Source organism: Theropithecus gelada, chromosome 14, assembly GCF_003255815.1.
Source record: "Theropithecus gelada isolate Dixy chromosome 14, Tgel_1.0, whole genome shotgun sequence".
Lineage (NCBI taxonomy): Eukaryota > Metazoa > Chordata > Mammalia > Primates > Cercopithecidae > Theropithecus > Theropithecus gelada.
Genome location: NC_037682.1, coordinates 121080091 through 121100867, shown reverse-complemented (window position 1 = coordinate 121100867; position 20777 = coordinate 121080091). Strand labels below are relative to the sequence as shown.

The 20777-nt window shown below is 42.8% G+C and overlaps 1 protein-coding gene across 5 annotated transcripts in view; it reads left to right on the top strand.

Moving 5' to 3' along the window:
- The window catches only part of PRDM10 (PR/SET domain 10), a 60559-nt gene that overhangs the window by 23622 nt on the left and 16160 nt on the right, over nucleotides 1–20777 (top strand). For 3 of the 5 annotated variants that reach the window (XM_025358235.1, XM_025358233.1, XM_025358236.1), the window contains 8 exons: nucleotides 1489–1561; nucleotides 3631–3748; nucleotides 6609–6738; nucleotides 7230–7472; nucleotides 9109–9120; nucleotides 13331–13678; nucleotides 15111–15266; nucleotides 19811–19990. In XM_025358235.1, coding sequence (XP_025214020.1) covers nucleotides 1489–1561; nucleotides 3631–3748; nucleotides 6609–6738; nucleotides 7230–7472; nucleotides 9109–9120; nucleotides 13331–13678; nucleotides 15111–15266; nucleotides 19811–19990 — 1260 coding nt within the window. The remainder of the gene's footprint in view (nucleotides 1–1488; nucleotides 1562–3630; nucleotides 3749–6608; nucleotides 6739–7229; nucleotides 7473–9108; nucleotides 9121–13330; nucleotides 13679–15110; nucleotides 15267–19810; nucleotides 19991–20777) is intronic. The other 2 variants (XM_025358234.1, XM_025358237.1) reach the window with 1 other exon arrangement.

Sequence of the window (20777 nt, the reverse complement as noted above, 5' to 3'; positions counted from 1 at the left end):
TTTTCCAGGTTGGGGAGATTGTGGAGCCCTTTGGAGATTATCAAGTATTTCAGGTTTACTATGAGATGAGAAGCCATTGCCTGCATGACAAGATCTGATTGTGTGTTCTTTTTATTGATACATATTAGTTGTACATATTTTTGGGATACATGTGATATTTTGATGCCTGTATATGATGTGTAATGATCCAACTGGGGTAACTGGGATTTGAGACCACTCTGGCTACTGTGTAGATTGCAGAGAAAAGGAGAGGCCAGTCAGAAGGCCAAGTGATCATCCAGGCAAGAAATGGTCTTGGCATGCATCAGGGTGGCAAAAGTAGGGATGGAGAACACCTGAGGGAGCGGCAGTCCTTGCTAAAGGCATATGGAAGCAAGCAGAGAAATCAAAGGCACCTTTGGTTTCAAGTCTGAGCAGCTGGGTGGAAAGTATTCATCAAGATGGGGAAGATGGGTGGGGGCGTGAGTTGGAAAGCATTGAGAATTCCATTCTGGACACGCTAAGTTTCATCTGTTTGTGAGACATCCAAAACATCCAGTCAGACACACTCAGAGGGAACAGAGAAAGAGCGTCTGGGATGGAGATATTAATCTGGGAGTCATTAGCATAGAGTTGGTTGGAAATGAAAGTGGCCACCTGAAGTCAAAATAAGAAGGCCGTACACTCTAACTAAGCTTTGAGCCACACCAATATGTAGAAGTTAGGGAGAAAAAAAAGAGGCAAACAGAGTGATCAGAAGTAGCCAGTGGGTGGGCGAGAGAAGGTGGTTGCCTTTTTTTTTTTTTTTTTTTTTTTTTTTTTTGTGAGACGGAGTCTCGCTCTGTCGCCCAGGCTGGAGTGCAGTGGCCGGATCTCAGCTCACTGCAAGCTCCGCCTCCCGGGTTCCCGCCATTCTCCTGCCTCAGCCTCCCGAGTAGCTGGGACTACAGGCGCCCACAACCGCGCCCGGCTAATTTTTTTGTATTTTTAGTAGAGACGAGGTTTCACCGTGGTCTCGATCTCCTGACCTTGTGATCCGCCCGCCTCGGCCTCCCAAAGTGCTGGGATTACAGGCGTGAGCCACCGCACCCGGCCGGTGGTTGCCTTTGAAGTTGTCATTGGTGACTCCAGTAAGGGGTGTTTGGTGGCAACCACTGTAACTACAACCCTGTAAAAACTGGTGTTTAAATATAGATAAGAAATCAGAGGAGGCTGTTTTATTTAGTTGAAGAGACTATGATTATAATTCCTGTGAAGTTATTCTAGTAACAGTAACTATTTTCTGAAAAAGAAAAAGAAAAAACAGGCAGTGTGTCTTGGCAAATGAACTTCCTGACTGATGTGCTGGAAAGGTATTGCAAGGGGAGCTCACAGCGTGATCTTTTTTTCCTTTGTTAATGGGCTGTGGAAAAGCCTGAATTGTTTCCTGGAAGCAGGAGAAATAATGTAAGCATGCGAGGAACATCTGGTGACGTCCCCAGTTCTTGATGATATACTTGCTTCTTGCAGGTGTGGTATGCTGCGTCCTATGCTGAGTTCGTGAACCAGAAAATTCATGACATTTCTGAGGAAGAAAGGAAAGGTGGTTAGACGTCTATGTTTTACATTTTCTATATGAATTCTAAATTGTATATATCACATCTTTATGAAACCTCTAATTTTTTGTCTCAGTATATTTCAGAAACTATTCCAGTAGGTTTTTTGGAGACACACATCTCCATCTAATTCAGTGTCAAATTACAATGATGTTTACATTTCTTTCATGTGTGCTGGAAAATAATATTTAATATAATGAAAACTTCCAAATGCCAAATTAGAACCTAGATCAGAGGACGATTCCTATCCAGATTTTATCATCTCTGAGGATATACCAAGGCAGGCATTGGCTTTGTTTTCAATGCAAACATCACTGAAGTATAATCTATATACAGAAAGCTGCACGCATTGTAAGTATGCAGCTTAAATGTTCACAAAGTGAACACACCCATGTAACCTGCCCCCAGATCAAGAAACAGAGCATTACTGTGCCCCAGAAGTTTCTTTGTGCTGCCTTCTAATTCCTACTCACTCCTAAGTACTCTCTCCTGACTTCTAGTACCGCACAATAAGATATGCTTGTTATCGAACTGTGCGTAATAGAATTATATGATATGTACCCTTTTGGTGCCTGGGCATCTTTTGCTAAACATGGTATTTGTGAGATTCATCCATGTTGGTGTATATAATTATAATTTATTTATTCTCGTTGTTATTTGGTATTCTGGTGTATGAATATAAAACAATTGATTTTTCCATTTTACTGTAGATTTGGTTGTGAAATGCAATTCTGACACTATCCAGAGTTAGGTCAAGTTTCACAGGCTCAGGGCAGTCAAGACTTCAGACACCAGCTGCAGGCTCTGGAGGTCCCAAGCCCCAGACCAACTAGCTACAGGTTAGGAGGTTCCCGGTACCTCCTCAGGTTTGATAATTCACAAGAATGACTCACAGAACTCGGAAAAGAGCTGTTCTTAACGATGGACATTTTGTTACAATCCTTTATATTTATTATAATGTAAAGATCTATATATCTAATATATTAAAATGTATGATTTTTATATATTAGGGCCAGTCAAATGAAGAGATGCATATGGTGAGGTCTGGGAAGCCCCAAAATGTCCTCAGGACATGCCACCCTCCTGGTACATTGATATATGATTCCCAACCATAGAAGCTCACCCGAGCTTCAGTGTCCAGCATTTTTATTGAGACATCATGACACAGGCATAACTGATTCAATCATTGTCCGGGTGATCAAGCTTGACTGCCAGCTCCCCCTTCTCCTCCTCCTTCCATGAGGTCAGGCCGATAACCCCTGGCTCAAAGCCCCACATTTCCAATTACATGGTTGAGCTTTCCTGCATGGCCTGTCCCTGCTCTGAAGCATCTCATTAGAATACATTTGGGTATGTTTGTGGGGTGGGACACCATGAATAACAAAGACACTCCTATTACTCAGGAAATTCCAGTGACTTAAAGGTTACCAACTAGGGAAAAAGACCAGGCAGATTCTTTATTAAACAATAAGATTGTTTCTTGATTTTGGCTATTTTGAAGAGTGCTGCTGCGAGCATTCTGACATGTCTTCTAGTGAACCTATGTGCACATTTCTGTTGGGTATGTGTCTAGGCGTGGAGTTGCTGGGTCATGGAGTATGCCTATATTCAACTTAGGGGGTGCTTCTGAGCATTTTGCTGAAGTGATTATACTGGGCATTGAGTTTTAAGTTACTTGTTCTAAAACATACCCTCAGATTATGAAACCTGGGTCTGAATACTAGGCTATCTGAATACAGATCTTTGTAACATCTCATGTGTTTTTGGTGCGGTGAAGTCGTGTGCGTGTTTTGAGGGCTGCGAGAGGGTGATGTGAGGGTATTTGTTCCTTTGATGCCTTGCATGGATGCATTAGAAAGTAAGATCCTAAAAAGCAACTCTCTGCCAAGTTTTAGCTTTTGATTTGATAACAAAACAGTCATGCAAATAGCAGATACTGTATAGCTATGAATGCTTTGGGCTGCAGCAAGATAAGAATGGTGGGGATCGCAGGCATTTGAGTTGTATTGGTGTCTGTTGATCATCAGCCTTCATGATTTCTCTTCTGTGACTGTAGTTCTTCGGGAGCAAGAGAAGAACTGGCCCTGCTATGAATGTAACCGCCGATTTATAAGCTCGGAGCAGTTGCAACAGCATCTCAATTCTCATGATGAGAAACTAGATGTGTTTAGCAGGTAGGTATGAGGGAGAAAGGCCCACAGACGGAGCTTATAAAGGTTCAGAATAATTTCTGTATTGTCCACTAGCTAATGAGTGTCTCCAAGTGTCATGTGTAGACAGGTAACCAGGTGGGCTACTGAGGGAACGGTGTTACCTGTCATCTCCTTTTCCCTCTGCTCCTCATTTACTGTTATCCATCTTTTCCAGCATAACCAGTACCCAGCAATGGGAGATCCTTTCATCTTAGGTAAATCTCCCTTAACTGGAGATTCTGAAATAGGAATTTTTGAGATAGCACCTACTTTTAAAATAATCCGGATCTCTGATTTTTAGACTTTTTTCAGCAGTACGATTACTTAATCAAACCAAGTCATATGTTTAATTCCACTGTATAAAAAAGACAGCTGAGGGGAGAATTGTATAGCATGAAGGGGGCAGGGGCCTTATGGGAAATGGTAAGAAATTTAGATTTTATTCCAAGTGTGATGAGAAGTCTTTAGAGGGTTTTGGTCAGGGAGTATTGTGATGTTGATTGTATTTTTTTGAAAACCATTTTGGATAAAAATAACACCTGGAAAAAAATAACCACCAGCTTATATTGGAGTAAGAGTGAAGATAAGGAGTCCTGTTAGCATCTATCACAACAGTTTGGGATCGGAATGAGGGTGGTTTGAAGTAGGGTCATGCCAGGGGGACAGATATAGGGTTGCCAGCTTTTCCAGGGTTTGGAAAGAGAGGAGACGTGTGAGATGGTAGTTAGGTAAGTGGGAAAGTGAATGTTCTAGGGAAGTACCATACAATTGCCCACTACATTAAATGCCCACTTGGGGTTCATGGTTATGAAATGGAAGTGAACCCACTCGCATGACTGTGCGTTTTTCTCCAGCTTCATTCAGCTGCAAGGATGCTGGTGCAGAGCGGGCAGGAATTGGATTACACAGGGTTGTGGCTTTGCCAAGTGCTCATAACACACATTGAGAAAACAGAGCAGCTGTGGGATGGGAACTGAGAGTACGCACAAGGGAGTAGTTCCCATGGATGACCTTGGAGTGTGTGCTGTGGAAAAAGGGGGCAGAACATCAAGGCAGTGGTGCAGAGCTGCACAGGAGCACCAGAAGGATTGGATTGGAGATGCTTGCGTGGCCGAAGGGTTGCTGAGTGCTTGTACCAGAGGGAGTAAACTACAGAGCCAGGGTAGTGCCCGAGTGGGCAGTGCATGGAATTGGCGTGAAGAGGCTTATAAGGGTGACAGGGTCTAGAATGTGACCACAGGGGTAAATGTCTAAGGGAGGGTGGACACAGTGAGATTTGAGTCACTCACTCCTGGGTATCTCCAAAACTCTGTTGGTGGCTCTGTTGTAGCATTTTTTATTTTATATTGTGATTTTTGGTTTATATGCCACCTCCCTCTTCTAGAGCCCTGAGGGTAAAATCTGTTGTGTGTAATCTGATGTCCTTAGTGCCTAGCACAGTATGTGATACACAGTAGGTAATATGTTTGTTAGCCAACTGTTAAGAGAAACTTGGGATAACTAGGAAGGTTTAAACTTTAACTGGATATAATAATACTCAGCAACTATCAGGTATTTCTTAGGTGTGATGATGGTATTGTGCTCATATATATATAAAGAGTCCTTATGATTCAGAGAGACATGCCAAGATATCTAGAGATGAAAAGATACCTGGGATTTGCTTCCAAATCATCTACTGGGTATGTATGTGGGCAAGTGGTGGGGATATAGATGGAAAAGGTTGACCATGGGTTGAAAAATGTTGGAATTGGGTTATGGGTACATTGGGCTTATCATGCTATTCTCTATATTTACCTAGGTTCAGAATTTTCCAACATGAAGAGTCTTTTAAAAGTTCCTGGAAAAAATATATAGTATTTGTTAAATTATTAAATAAATGAGTGGAAGGATAAAATTTGATCTCATTGACATTGTACGCTTTCCACATACATATCTTCTAAAAGAAGCTCTCATAACCTACTTTTTAAAGCCTCTTTTATTAAGGAATTTGTGTTTGCTGGCAATTCATACCAGGCATGGTGGCTCGTGCCTGTAATCCCAGCACTTTGGGAGGCCGAAGAAGGAGGATTGCTTGAGTTCTAGACCAGCCCAGGCAACATGGTGAAACCCTGTCTCTACAAAAAATTAAAATTAGCTGGGCGTGGTGGTACATGCCTGTAGTCCCAGCTACTTGGGACACTGAGGTTAGAGGATCGCTTGAGCCCAGGTGGTTGAGGCCGCAGTAAGCCATGATTACATCACTGCACTCCAGCCTGGGTAGCAGAGTAAGACCTAGTCTCAAAAAAAAAAATTAATTAATTAATTTTAAAAAATCCATTAAAGGGGATGTAAAATTTAATTGATGTTTACTAGGCATGTTATGAAACAATTGAATTAGAAATTTGTTCCGACCTCCCAGAGGCTTGTAGTAAAACGAGAAAGTTGTTTGAATTTGGCCACGTCTCTTAGAAGGAATATGACGTGAGGCCAGGGGAGAAAGAGAAATAATGGGAATCTTGTCTCAGATGACATCTCCTGGGAACACACTCGAAGCCTTAGCATGTTCTGTCCTGTCTGCCTTTCTCACATCATTTCAGAAGCAAAATATTGTCAGTGATTTGAATGTTTATAGCTCTTTTATTCAGAATAATTGAAGACATATCTTTAAGCTGTAATAGAGGGGAAGGATGAGACATTCAGAAAGTGTATATTAGTAAAACAGTTGTTTCCATTGGAGAAAATCTGGGAAAGTAATAAGGTGAGAGGAATCATACTCTGGGGTTAGTAAGAATCATTTAGGTCACTACTTGTTATGGAATATTATGTAACCACGACGACCCGTAACCCAATCTCTTGTCCCTAGAACAAGAGGCAGAGGAAGGGGACGAGGCAAGAGGCGATTTGGTCCAGGTCGACGGCCAGGGCGTCCTCCAAAATTTATCCGCCTGGAAATCACCAGCGAAAATGGGGAAAAGAGTGACGATGGGACACAGGTACAGGGGGATGGGAAGGAGCCCTCCTTAGATGCTTGTGTGGAGGACTCGCCAGATCCCTGACAAGATCTAAGTACAAAGACCTTCCCAATGTTTGTAGACCTTTCCTATCAGAGCTTGCTGCCTGTTAATTAAAGCATGATTGGAGAATGCCAGAAAAGAATGTATTTTCAAGTGTTACCTACAACAAAAACCCAACTTTGCCGCTCTATAAAATTGACCAGAGTTAGTAGAGGTGGACTTTGTTTAATTAAACAATTAAAATTATTGATATTCCAGAAAAGTCAGATCACAGTCTTTTCCTTGTTAAGTGGTCTGGAACCTATCCTGCTTTTGCCTTCTGTGCATAGTTACCTAATTAACTTTCCCAGAGGGAGAATATTTTTTCTGAGTATTATGAATCTAGTCATTCCTAAATAAGCAGCAATTCTAAATCTGAGCCAACAGTCCCTCTAGCACTGATCTCTATTCCTGGTTATTTCAAATTTCAGGACTTGCTACATTTTCCCACAAAGGAGCAGTTTGATGAGGCTGAACCAGCCACTCTGAATGGGCTGGATCAACCAGAACAGACCACTATCCCAATCCCTCAGCTGCCACAAGAAACCCAGTCTTCCCTGGAACATGAACCAGAAACTCACACCCTGCATTTGCAGCCGCAGCATGAAGAGAGCGTGGTGCCCACCCAGAGCACGCTGACAGCCGACGACATGCGCAGAGCCAAGCGCATCCGAGTAAGTGGGGAAAGCCGGTGGCTCCTTGCACCTGCCGGTGATCTTCCTCCCACTAGCAGCTCTCTGGTGGTTTTCCAACCTATTCACCGTCCACTCTGAAATCTTGCATCTAGCCCGTCACGTGCTCGATCCCATTATTTCGAAAGATCCCATTATTTCTCAATGTCTCAGTGCCCCATGGCAGGCTGGCATGGCTGGTCCTAGATTCAACCAATTTAGTAATGACACAGAGGCCTAGAGGTTGGCAGCTCCTGGACTAGCTCTCTGCATCCCTCAATTCACAGATTGGAAGTGGAGAAATAAGTACATTTAGTTATAATAATCATTTATATTTTAAACCAGGCTAATTTGTGCCTAATCATAGCTCTCAAGTTAATTTTGGGTAACTAAATGTGCTTATCTACACCTTCCCAGGGGAGAATGGCAAATGTCATTACTCATCAATGTAAAGTGACCTGTGTCCAAGTTGATATGGCAGGTACAGTTCACACACCTGGGGATAGCTTGAGCCAAAGCTGTCAGTCGGAGAGTGAGTCAGTGTCTGAGTCACGTGACGTGTCTGAGTCACGTGACTTGCGTCTTGGCCTCAGGCCACGCGGCTGCAGGGCTTTCCTGACTTGCAGTTCAGATGCGTTTTCTCTGATCTCACAAATAGCGTTTGAGTCTGAGTTAGGAACTGCAGGGGATTCGGTGGAAAACAATATGGCTTTGTGGGATGATAAGTGTCTGTGCTGATAAAAACCAATGACTTAAAACCCATGTTTGTGGCAGCTGAGTGCATAAAGACTTACTGGTACTTTCCAGTAGATGAAAGAGACATTTTGTGTAACCTCCTAGGCTGTACAATTTCTACATGCATGATTGTTTCAGTGTATGTTTCTTTTGGTCTTCTTATTTGCCTATAGGCTAGAAGGGACCTTGAAAAATAGTCTAGTCCGTGCCTTCATGTAAAAACACATTTAAACATTTGTAGTCAATGTAAAAACACATTTAAACATTTGATAGCTTTGAAGGGCTCTAAGAACTCTGAGGCTAAACAGCCTTCATGAGGGCCCTGTAATCAAAACATATAAAACTCTCAGCTCACTGTATATTATTTCACAAGAGTATATCAACATACAGAAATATAGGACAGCAAGGAAAAAAAGCTATGAATTAATGTCATCCCATCCGTCATTCTCCTTTAGTTCCTAATCTGCACTTCTTTCTCTTGCTCAGTTACTATATTTTCTGCTCTGCCATTCTGATTTTTTTTACTAAGTCCAGAGAAATGCTTGCTAGATTTCTTTTTTTTTTTTTTTGGAAGGAAAAAAACCCGAAGCCCGCACATGCAGTGAAGTTGTGGATGCACAAACACAGTCCAGCCGTAGTTGTACTTGCATTTTTGAATGAGCAGGGTTACTGGTTTTGGTACAAGGTTCCTTGTGGCAAAGCAAAAGCCATATGTATTTGGTTTTTGGAGGTCAGTCTTAGTTGAGCTATTTTGTTTTTTTTTTTTCTCTCACACATTCTAAAAAGCAGGGCTATGTATTTTTTCATCTTTTCTATCCAGATTGGTAATGACCAACTGAAGGGAAGTCTTCCAATCCAATTGGTAATGTAACTATTTTTCTCTCCTCTAATGCTGCCTGCTCAGTTGGAGCTGCAGGTAGGTTTGTTTCCTGTGTTTCACATAACAGAATGTTACTTAAGTGTTTGCCTGACCTGCTGTTCTTTGCAACCTGTACTTACTAAATCCTGGTGGAAACCACAATTTGGTTGCTACAGTAAATGCAAATTAATGAAATAATGATAATTTAATTGTAAATAGATCAATGAATAAATTGTGGGCTGCAGGTTCCTCATATACAAAATGAAGGATAGGACTAAGTGATCTCCAAGGTCCCTTCCAGCGCTAAAACCATTGGAATAACTTCTGCAATGGTGTTGAGTTCTAACTGTCTATTTGGCACTGTGCTGGGTACACAATAGAATTTTCACTTGAGCTTGCAGTCTAAGTAGGAAATCAGTACTAATGTAGGGGAGTTTACGGTTAGGTGTTAAATGTGAAAGTATAACTTGGAAGAGTGAACAGTCGAAGTAAAATAGAGGAGTCGGGATAATTCCTGGCTGAGGTGAGACTTAGACTAGCCCTTGAAAGAGAGAGAGGAGGAAGGTAGACTGTTTCAGAGAATGATAGCTTTAGGATCACAGGCCCAGACACAGGAGGTTCTTGCTGTGGTTCGGACAGTGCAGACATGAGCCTGGCCCTAGCAAGGGTGCACTGGAAGGACAGTGCAGAGTGAGCTGAGTTGGGCAGGGATGGCCAACCAAAGGCTTTGAAAGTGGGCAGACAATTGTCCAAAGGAAAGTTGTTTAAAAGACCCCAAAACTGCCAGGCACGGTGGCTCACGCCTGTAATCTCAGCACTTTGGGAAGCTGAGGCAGGTGGATTGCTTGAGCCCAGGAGTTCGAGACCAACCTGGGCAACGTGGTGAAACCCTGTCTCTACTAAAAAAAAAAAATACAAATAATAGCTGGACACGGTGGCACGCACCTGTAGCCTCAGCTACTCGGGAGGCTGAGATGAGAGAATCCTCTGAGCCTGGGAAGTTGAGGCTGCAGGGAGCTGTGATCGTGCCACTGCACTCCAGCCTGGGTGATGGAGTGAGACCCTGTCTCAAAAAAAAAGCCCCCCAAACCCCAAATCAACAAATATGATTGTTTGATTTCCTTTTTGTGTCAGGATTAAAATAGTATGAAAATTGATCAATAATTTAGGTTCTTTTAGCTATTAATATCAAACTTTAGAAACATTTTAGTCAGGCATGGTGGCATATACTTATAAGTGTCAGCTACCCTGGAGGCTGAGGTGGGAGGAGTGCTTGAATCCAGGAGGTCGAGGCTGCGGTTAGCTATGATCATGCCACAGCACTCCAGACTGGGCGATGGAGCAAGACTCCATCTCTAAAAAACAAACCAAAAAACCCCCTAAACTTTAGAAACATTTTATAATCTTTGTCTACAAATAATCCGTTGTCTCAGAATTCACTGCAATGTGAGTTGAATCCCAAATCACAGAGTTTAGCAACAATACGATTTTGGTATCCCTAGAGTAGCTGATATATATTTATAGTGTGGTGGATTGCCTGATGAACTCAGGAAGCAGAAGAACTAGAGTGGATCTATGTGCTCTTTCCAACATTTTTCATGATTTCTTCTAGAAATGTGTACGGGCTGTGGCTCTGAGCTACAGAAGACACCTTAGAATAGAAATGGCCTGCAAATGGGTCAAGGGATGGGAACAGTTTCAGCATTTTTACGACCTTGTAACGATTCTATTAGTATCATTAGATCAGAGAAATATAATCTACTTCTTGAGTATAGACAATGTTCAGGGCTCCATGGAAATTGAAAAGATGGTAAGGTTTGTCAATAGAGCCAAGAAAGTGGAGCCAGGTGGTGGCTCAGTTTAAATCAAGTGTCTGAAGGTACTCGCGCTAATCAGAAATGACAGAAGACCGATTAGCATAATGGACCAAAACAAAACTGAGTTCTGGATTTGGCACCTGAGGAGAAATGGCATCCTCAGCGGGACCACAATCAATGTGCATTGTGTCTGTCCTTGGACACTTCAGTGAATGTAGATAAAGGAAAAGATTCCTACATGGTAAAAGTGCTCTAAATCTTGTACCTTTGAACCTCAGAATAGTATTGGTTCATCTGCAGTATTTCCGTAAAGTTTTGAAAGTAGGCAAAATAGTAAAGCTTTTATGTAAAATTAGGATCCAGATGGAGTAAAAAGATGAGGTGGCTGCTGAACTGTGCACAGATGTGAAAGCAAGCCCTGTGGCTGATTTGAGAACAAAACTATGCTTTTTTTTTTTTTGAGACAGAGTCCACTGCAACCTCCACCTCCCAGGTTCAAGTGATTCTCCTGCCTCAGCCTCCCAAGCAGCTGAGTTTACAGCCCTGGGGTTACAGGTGACTGCTAACACGCCTGGCTAATTTTTGAATTTTTGGTAGAGACAGGGTTTTACCACGTTGGCCAGGCTGGTCTCAAGCTCCTGACCTCAGGTGATCTGTCCGCCTCGGCCTCCTGAAATGCTGGGATTACAGGCGTGGGCCACCGTGCCCAGCCAAGAAAGACCTATTCTTAAAAATCTCTGCAGATGCTATAGAAAAATCCTTGAAATCATTTTTTTTAGTTTCATATGAAATATATTTCACTGATTCTCAAACTACTTTTGAAGACTTCCTATAAGCTAAGCAGCTTATTAAGGAATCTGGATATAAAGGAGAATAAAGTATGACACATCCCCTGAGGCAGCCCCATGAGCTGAAGAAGACAACAGAATTGCTGTTTATCTACTCAACATAAGTGATTAGGTAGCAGCTTAAAAATCTTTCTCCTAGCCCTGTTAGGGAAGCCCTGAGAAGGAAATTTCGTGTTACATAGTAATTATGTCTAGAAATTTCACTGAATCAAAAGTATTTTGTTTTCCTCACATGATGATTTCACATTAAATTTAGTTTAAAAGTTGATGCTTACAAGTAATTTGAAGTTAAGAGTGTAAGCATTGTTCACTGCACTTTCTTCATTACACAAATCGCACTAAGATCTCCATTAATCCTTCAATTACTGTTCGTTTATAGCTACATAGGCTCAGCCATTCACAGACATACTTGAAAGATTCCCCCACCCCCCACCCCCGCCTTGTAGCAATCTAGAGCGTTCCCTCAGTGTTTTGAGGAACTTATGAATGAATCTTCATTATAAGCGTAACTGAAAGATAGATTGATTCTGCATTCTCCGTGTGAGAGATGATTTTGTCGATCTGCTCTCAGCAGAGCATGAGTAGTTTTCCCAGTAGTGGTGATGGGTTTGCACCGAGTACCCATGCTCTCCCGCTTGGGTTCCCTATAACAACTGCATGAATTTACAAGACGGCTAATCAGCATTACAAGTGCAATCTGTGCCTGAAAACAAACAGCAGAATTGCCTGGTCTAGGCAGGGAACAGTGTGATGAGCTTAACTTTGTTAGCATGGCATTCTAACCAGTAGAACTAACTAGCTATGCTGGGACCTTATCTTCTGTTTTCTAAGTAGAAAGTGATGAAATGCTTATATTCCATTTATGACGTGTGCTCATGTCTCATTCACATAAATCTGAATCCTTTTTAGTTCTTTTTCTTGAATTGAGATCTATAATTCTCATGGCATAAAATTTACCCTTTGAAGTGGTTTTTAGAATATTCTGAAGTTGTGCAATCTTCACCACTCTCTAATTCCAGAACACTTTCATCACCCCCAAAAGAAACCTGGTATCTATCACCCCCAAAAGATGCCTGGTATCCATTTCCTTCTCCACCCTGCCACTGGCAAGGACTACCCTTCAGTTCTTTTTATTGTCTTTTTTTTCCCCTAAACGTTTTAATCAAGCTTCAAATTCTTTTTCTCATGGATTTCAACAAGTAACATTTGGCTGACTTGCTCCAGCCTGATTCCTGCATGTGTGACTTACCCTAAGTCTTTTCCTCCAAATCTTCCATTTTTATCCTGTTCCAGTGTGGGATTTGTTTTATTATACAAGTCTTCTATTGGGAACACTTTTTTTGTGTTACTTAAACCCTTTCAAAAGAAAACCCACATACATAGATGTAAAACAAAACACAAAAAAGTTTCGTCTTTTCAAGATGAACTTCTTTGAGGATGGCTTCATTTTCAGTGTCTTCACCAGAAAAATCTTTCAACTGTGTGTGTCCTAGAGTTGAACTCTGTGATTGCAGAGATCATCCTCTCTTTCTCTGTAAAAGTGTGATCCAGTTGCACTCTTAATTTCATCACTAAATGATCACATTTGTGTATGTCTTTCAGAATGCAGCTCTTCAGCATCTGTTTATTCGGAAGTCCTTCCGGCCTTTTAAATGCTTGCAGTGTGGGAAGGCCTTCCGGGAAAAGGACAAACTGGACCAGCACTTGCGCTTCCATGGGCGGGAGGGGAACTGCCCACTGACCTGTGACCTCTGTAACAAGGGCTTCATCAGCAGCGCATCCTTGGAGAGCCACATGAAGCTCCACTCAGACCAGAAGACTTACTCTTGCATTTTTTGCCCAGAATCCTTTGACCGCCTTGATTTGTTGAAAGATCATGTGGCCATTCATATCAATGATGGCTACTTCACCTGCCCAACTTGTAAGAAACGGTTCCCAGATTTTATCCAGGTGAGTGTCTACTACTGAGATTCCTGTCTGCTTCCTTCTTTTGGTAAAAGAAACTTCGATTTTTGGAAAACCGAGACTGCCTAGCACCTGCATTTTCATCCCTTCTTTGAAACAACTTTACAGTTGAGAACAATATTTCTTCAATCAAACTACTTTTATAAACAAAAGATTATTATGACCCTTAATTGTCCAGATCAGACATTGACATTAAAGTGTTTCAGTTATATTACAAGTAATAAACACCCAGATCTGTTATAATTTTTAAAAAATCTTTCATAATCCATGTCAATATCTATTGCTTATACAATATACAGAGCCTGTAGAAGACATACTCCCATTTCTGAGGGGCTGGGAACATCCCTACTACTACTGTGGTTTCCTGCTTGCTTTAACCAAGGCCATACGTTTTGGAAGGAAACAAAGAGAAAGTTGGTATATAATATACTTTTGTATCAAGAACCCACCGCCTCCTCCCCTGTAGTGTATTCTTTGTTGGAGCAAAATGGGTGAAGATAAATTTCAGAATACTCATGATTTCATTTGGACTTTACATGATAAGATTTTCCTATGCCTGTCAGTGAATAATGAAACATTTTGTAAAAATACACCTTTTCAATTACCAAAGGAAAAGAAGACGAGGATTTACTTTTAGCTCTGCTAGTGTTGAGAGTCTTGGAGATTTTCTCACTTCACACAAACTAGTAGAAAGGTTGCTTTAAGGCATAATTTAATGGCAAAAGAAACTCCAAAAATAATGAAGCAAACTGTCTTATAGGAATAGTTTGATAGGACTCACTACTTAGCTTCCTTTGTCAGCTCTTCTTCATTGGATATATGTGGCTAAGAGAGTTCAGAAGCCCTATTCCTTTATTTGTCTAAAAGTAAGGGAAGTAAGTCCCAGTTGAGAAATGACGCCAGCGTCATGTTGCTCTCATAAACCGGTAATGTCTTCTGTATCCACTCATTCATGTCTTTAATTCTTCAGAACTTGATTTTATAAGAAGATGTAAAAGCATCAAAAGGGGCTAAATTGCTTTTATGCAGATTAAAGCCGGAGAAAAGTAAGGAAGAACTGGTTTTTGTCTTCCTATAGATCCTTTTTAGCAAGATTCATTTAAACCCAAGGAACTTTTACTTTTTATCTTTAAAAAATGGGCTCCAAGCAAGCACTCTCCCTCCTCTCTCTCTCCCATGTTTCAAGTTGTCGGGGAGGTTAGGATTTCTAAGGCTTTCTGGATACTTGTTTTGTTTCTTTGTGACAGGGACAGTATGTGTTATTGAGGCCAATTATCACATCTGATTGGATTCCTCGGCGGGGGTTGATGAAAACCCATGGTAATGCATTTGGCTCCCTCTAGCGTTGACAAGCTGCCTTTGGTCATTTCCTTTGGTGCCTGTGTCCCCTGAGTTTTCCCATGGTTTTTACTGCCAGGTGAAAAAACACGTGCGCAGCTTCCACTCAGAAAAGATCTACCAGTGCACAGAGTGTGACAAGGCCTTCTGTCGCCCCGATAAACTGCGACTCCACATGCTCCGGCATTCGGACCGCAAAGACTTCCTGTGTTCCACCTGTGGGAAGCAATTTAAGGTATGACACCAAGACACAACCCAAGGCGGTTCTCGTGGCCACTGGAATTATAGCAAAGCTGAGGGCAAATGCCTGTTCAGTTCATCAGTTTTTCACCCACTTCTGATGAACTGGACCTGAGATGCACTTTGGGCCTTGTGTTTGACTTAGTTATAAAATTAAGGGGGAAAACTTACTGTCTCAAAATAGTTAATTCAAATCCCCAAACAAGTAGAGTGAAAATGCATCTCCTAAAAGAATCCAAATGTATAATGACAAGTATAACTAAATTGCTATTGAGATTTCCTGACAGACCAATACCTTTACTTAACGTTCAGGTCAAGAGGTTTTTGTTGAGCACTGATTAAGTACAAGAGCCAGTAATTGAGCCTCGCAGGCAGCAGGACTCTCATCTAACACAGGTGGGAAATCCGAGGAGTGCTGAGAAGGCTTAGACTGCTTTGGAGAATGTTAATGACCTCAAAGATTAAAGTAGAACATTATAAGTGTCGGTAACCTACCTGAAACTTAGAAGAAGCCAAGCAAAACCCTGCAGGGGACCCAGAAATAAAAGTTAAATAAATAAATGTAAAAACAATGAAGGATACTTCATTGGGAAACCAGGTGATTCTGCAAAACCGTCATCGGAAGATATTCTACTGAATATGATTGTAGGCCACACTCTCATAGAAACTGGAAAAGAATCAGAAATGGATTCAGGAGAGGAAAGCTAAGGGTATATTTGTAACAGATGCAAAGAAATTAAAGAGAAATAGAATTTTCAAAGCTTGTTTTATGGCAGTGTGTTATAAAATATAATCTAATGCCTTTTAATATATACTAGCACAATTGAGAATTGTGTAGAGAACTCCAATGTGAAAAGTATAAATAGGTCTGGGATTTTCCTGTTTTTATAAAAAAAGTCATATCTAAAAGGATTCCTGTTTTGTGATGCTGTTTGGCCATCCATCCATCCCATCCAGCCAATGTTTTTTGATTTTTCATTTTGTGCCAGATACCGTATTTTAACACCTTGGAATATTTCTTTAAAATTTCTTCTCTTGCTTTCATTTTCTCTTTTACTTTGACCCAGCATATTCAACACAGTTCAATCAGGGAAGCAAAGCCGCTGTGAGTGTCACAGAAGATTTTCTTATAGGACTGAGAACTGAATTATAGGAGAAGATGGAGAAGTGGGGGTCAAAGGGAGAAGCTGGGAGGTCGGAAGTCAGCAGTATGCCCACAGAAGCACTGGTCTGGGTGGTCCAATGGGAACTTACCTGGGAATCTAGGAACCAGGCCCTTCCACCTGCAGTGGGGGCCGGGAAGGAGAGCTGGTACGGTCTGTGGAAGACTGTGTCGCTGCATCTGGTGGCGGATATGGAGCTGGCCAGCAGGGCTGGCAGTCAGGAAGACATCTTGTGGCTGGGTGGGAAAGAGAGGATAAGTAGGGACCCACAGGTACCTCTGTGTGCCACTGTCCAGAGCAGCATGGAGCTGCTGCCTTTCCACCTTCCAGGCTGGTGTGAGCTTCTGTTTGGCTAACCCAACTCGGAACCATGCTGGGAAGGAGACTCCCTTCAAATGTAGTTCCCCTTAGCCAAGCTGACCCAGCACAAAACCACTACCACCTACCTTCCTGGCAGATTTTCAAACTAGAATCAGAGTAATTTTTCTGGAGAACAGCTCTGATGTCATGTCCTTCCTGAAAAACTCTTTAATAGCTCTTCACGCAGATAAATCCCGAAGTTCTTGTTACTTCTAAGATGCTACAAGATCTGGCTCCTGCCAGCCTCTCTGGTTCCCGCCTCCCTGTGCACTCAGGGTGACCTGAACTCCATAGCTTTACCCAAGTGTGGCGTACTCTCTCTTCTTGGGCCTTTGTTTGCACTTGCTCTCACTCCTCGTCCTGACTTGAAACGCACTTTCAAACTGTCATATTCCTTTACCTGGCTAATGTCACTTCGTATGGGGCATTTTCTGATCCCTGGATTAAGTGCTGCTTCTCCCATGAATTCCCACAGGGCCTTTTGCTGGTGACCCTGTCGTAGCAGTTGTGTATTGCATTTGCCTGTCCTGCTAAGTGTAAGCTCCAAGAAGGCAGCATTGAAGTCAAGGTGGGACCTTCTGACTTTAGGGAGTTCACAGTAGAATAGAGAAAAGAATAAAGTGGCCAGGTGCGGTGGCTCACCCCTATAATCCCAGCACTTTGGGAGGCTGAGGCAGGCAGATCACCTGAGGTCAGGAGTTTGAGACCAGCCTGACCAACATGGAGAAACCCCATCTCTACTAAAAATATAAAAGTAGCCGGTCGCGGTGGCACATGACTGTTATCCCAGCTACTCAGGAGGCTGAGGCAGGAGAAAAACTTGAACCTGGGAGGCGGAGGCTGCGGTGAGTTGAGATCGCGCAATTGTACCCCAGCCTGGGCAACAGAGTGAGACTCCATCTCAACAATGCCGTGAGAGGGATTCACTGATTTGGGGTATAGGGGAGACCTCATGGATACAGTGACACTTTTGAATCCACTCATGGGTAGGAAAGAGTTTGCCAGCTAGGGAAAGGGAGAGGTGAGGAGTGACGGAGGGATATCGGCATCTCAAGCAGAGGGAGCAGCAGGGAGTAACAATGCCACGTTCAGGAGATGGGGAGAAGGGGAGTGATGGAGGGTGTGGCAAGAGGAAGCCAGGGAAGCAGGTTAAGCTAGCGCGCTGTGCTAAGTTATCAGACTTACCAGGAAGTGAGCCCTAAGTGTTTCAGAGCTGGGCTAATTCAGGTGGAGGCAGTGGGTGTGGAGAAGACGGGCTGTGTTCAAGACAGGTGTCATGGGAAGCTGACAAGACCTTGCACTTGGATGAAAGGGGGAAGGGTAGACAACGAGGAATGGAGATTTGCAGCTCGAGAGGCTAGATGTTTAGGAACACCACTGATACGAAAAAGCACGACTTAGGCAGAAGGAGTGGGGGCAGATAGCGGATTTGGTTTGGGGGATGTTAGGATGGAAAGGCCTCATGGAGATTTGGCATCCAACAAATGTGTGCCTGTCACGATGTGCATAGCATGGTGTGGTATTTGTGTTAGGCTTTGAAATTTACGTGATGATTCGGTTAAGGTAAATTGGTTGTTTAAAGGGAATAGACAGGGGAACTAGTAAACATTGATGCTTAGGAAAAAGTGGGAATGCGAGAGGAGTTGGAGGAAGAGGAAAAGAAAAAATAGCGGCAGTGCAGCAGTGCTTTGTCATCGTATTACACTAAAGAAAAATACTGTCATTTAGGGCAGTGTCCTTAATTCAAATCCTACTGCAGCCTACAAAGCTCTGAACATTCCCTCCTGGGCTTTCCAGAAATGAAGGCGGGTGGGATAGGAAGAAAGAGCAGTTGGGTCATATGCATTGTAGCAGAAGAGGCAGGTGGGTGAGGGAGGTCCGGCAGTGGAGCTGGGCCCTTAGCCTGCTCCCCAATACTTGGTAGGCACTCAAGGAATATTTGTTGAGTAAATGTGCTGAAAAATGAAGTCCTTAAAAATGTCCCTGTACCAAAAGGTGGGAAGAACTGGTTTGTAGAAAGGCTCAGAGTCTCTACAGGACTAATAACAATTCATTCATGTGTCCCAGAGCAGAGGGCCTCACTGGATCAGGGAGCTGGCACTTTGTTTGTATTCAGGATGGGCTCTGCCTAATTCTCTCCATGGACTCACATCCGCATGTGTCACTAAATAGTGAAACCGGGAGCTGAGCCCTGGGCCCCATGCTCCATCATAATGAACAATGGATTTGTTTACTTGAACTTCTAATTCTGTAAGGTGAGAAGTTCTAAATCCATAAGATAGAGATTCTCACTTAAATTCTTTTGGGATTTAGAAAAATATAATGTTTGCTGAAATGTGTGGGAATTGAGTATACACTGGTTTTTTGTTTTTTTTTTTGAGAGAGTCTTGCTCTGTTGCCCAGGCTAGAGTGCAGTGGCGCAGTCTCAGCTCAGTGCAACCTCCGCCTCCTGGGTTCAAGTGATTCTCCTGCCTCAGCCTCCTGAGTAGCTGGGAGTACGTGCGCCACCACACCCAGCTAATTTTGTATTTTTTGTAGAGACAGGATTTCACCGTGTTGGCCAGGCTGGTCTCAAACTCCTGACATGAGGCGATCCGCCCACATCGGCCTCCCAAAGTGCTAGGATTACAGGCGTGAGCCACTGCACCCGGCCTACGCATGGCTTCTAAAATCTAGTATTACCTATTATCAATTTGTCTTCTTTTATACCAGGCTTATTCCATGTTCTCTTTAATTCTTTAATGCACAGTCTTTATTCTCAAAAGTCGGTATGTATCTTTCCTATTTAATGGTCATTTTAAACCAAGGTTCATTGGAATGCACATATTTGCTAGTGAACAGAGTAACCCCCAGGCACTTTTAACACGTCTTTCAATGTCCTAGTGTTCCAGCAACTCAAATGTCTCTTGGAGGCTTGTGGCTACTGCTAATTTGTATTGATTTTAAAAATTATCCCTTCAATTAAAAATGTTCTACCACCATGTCTACCCTGTTTTCAAAAATTCTCTCCAAATAGCGAAAAGACAAACTACGGGAACACATGCAGAGGATGCATAACCCTGAGAGGGAGGCCAAGAAAGCCGACCGCATCAGCCGCTCCAAGACGTTCAAGCCCCGCATCACGTCCACAGACTACGACAGCTTCACGTTCAAGTGCCGCCTGTGCATGATGGGCTTCCGCCGGCGCGGCATGCTGGTCAGTGCCAAGTGGCCGCGGGTTCCTCTGTCTTCCCAGCACACCTCATTTCTGTCGATGATGGTGACTTTTGTGTCGTATTCTGTCCTAAGTCATATTGATCAATGGTTTTGTCAATGTCCGGGGAAGAAACAGAGGCAAACAATTCCCAGTTTGGAGTTCTGTCTTTTCTAGCCTCCCTTTGCCCTCTTGCTGCTTTTTGGGTCAATTCTTGCAAGAGGCTTTTTTTTTTTTTAATCACTTTTCCTTACTAGTTTTGTTTTTCTTTACCCATCTCAATCTCTGCTGTCACCTTATTTTATTTCCCTCTTTTGTGTCCCTGAATGTATTTTCTTGTAGGGTGTTTGCCTTCTCCCCAGCTGTTCCCTTTTATTTTATTTTATCTTATTTATTTATTTTTGAGATGGAGTTTCACTGTTGTTGCCCTGGCTGGAGTGAAGTGGCGTGATCTCGGCTCACTGCAACCTCCCCCTCGCAGGTTCAAGTGATTCTCCTGCTTCAGCCTCCTGAGTAGCTGGGATTACAAGTGCCCACCACCATGCCTGGCTAATTTTTGTATTTCATGGTGAAACAGGGTTTCACCATGTTGGCCAGGCTGGTCTCAAACTCCTGACCTCAGGTGATCCACCCTCCTCAGCCTCCCAGAATGCTGGGATTACAGGCGTCAGCCACTGCGCCCAGCCCCCAGCTGTTTCCTTTTAATGTCTCTCCTTTCCAGATAACAAACAGCAGTAGAAGGAAGCTTTCCATCAAAGCAGGGTATGTGCATCTAGATTAGCTGAAGTAT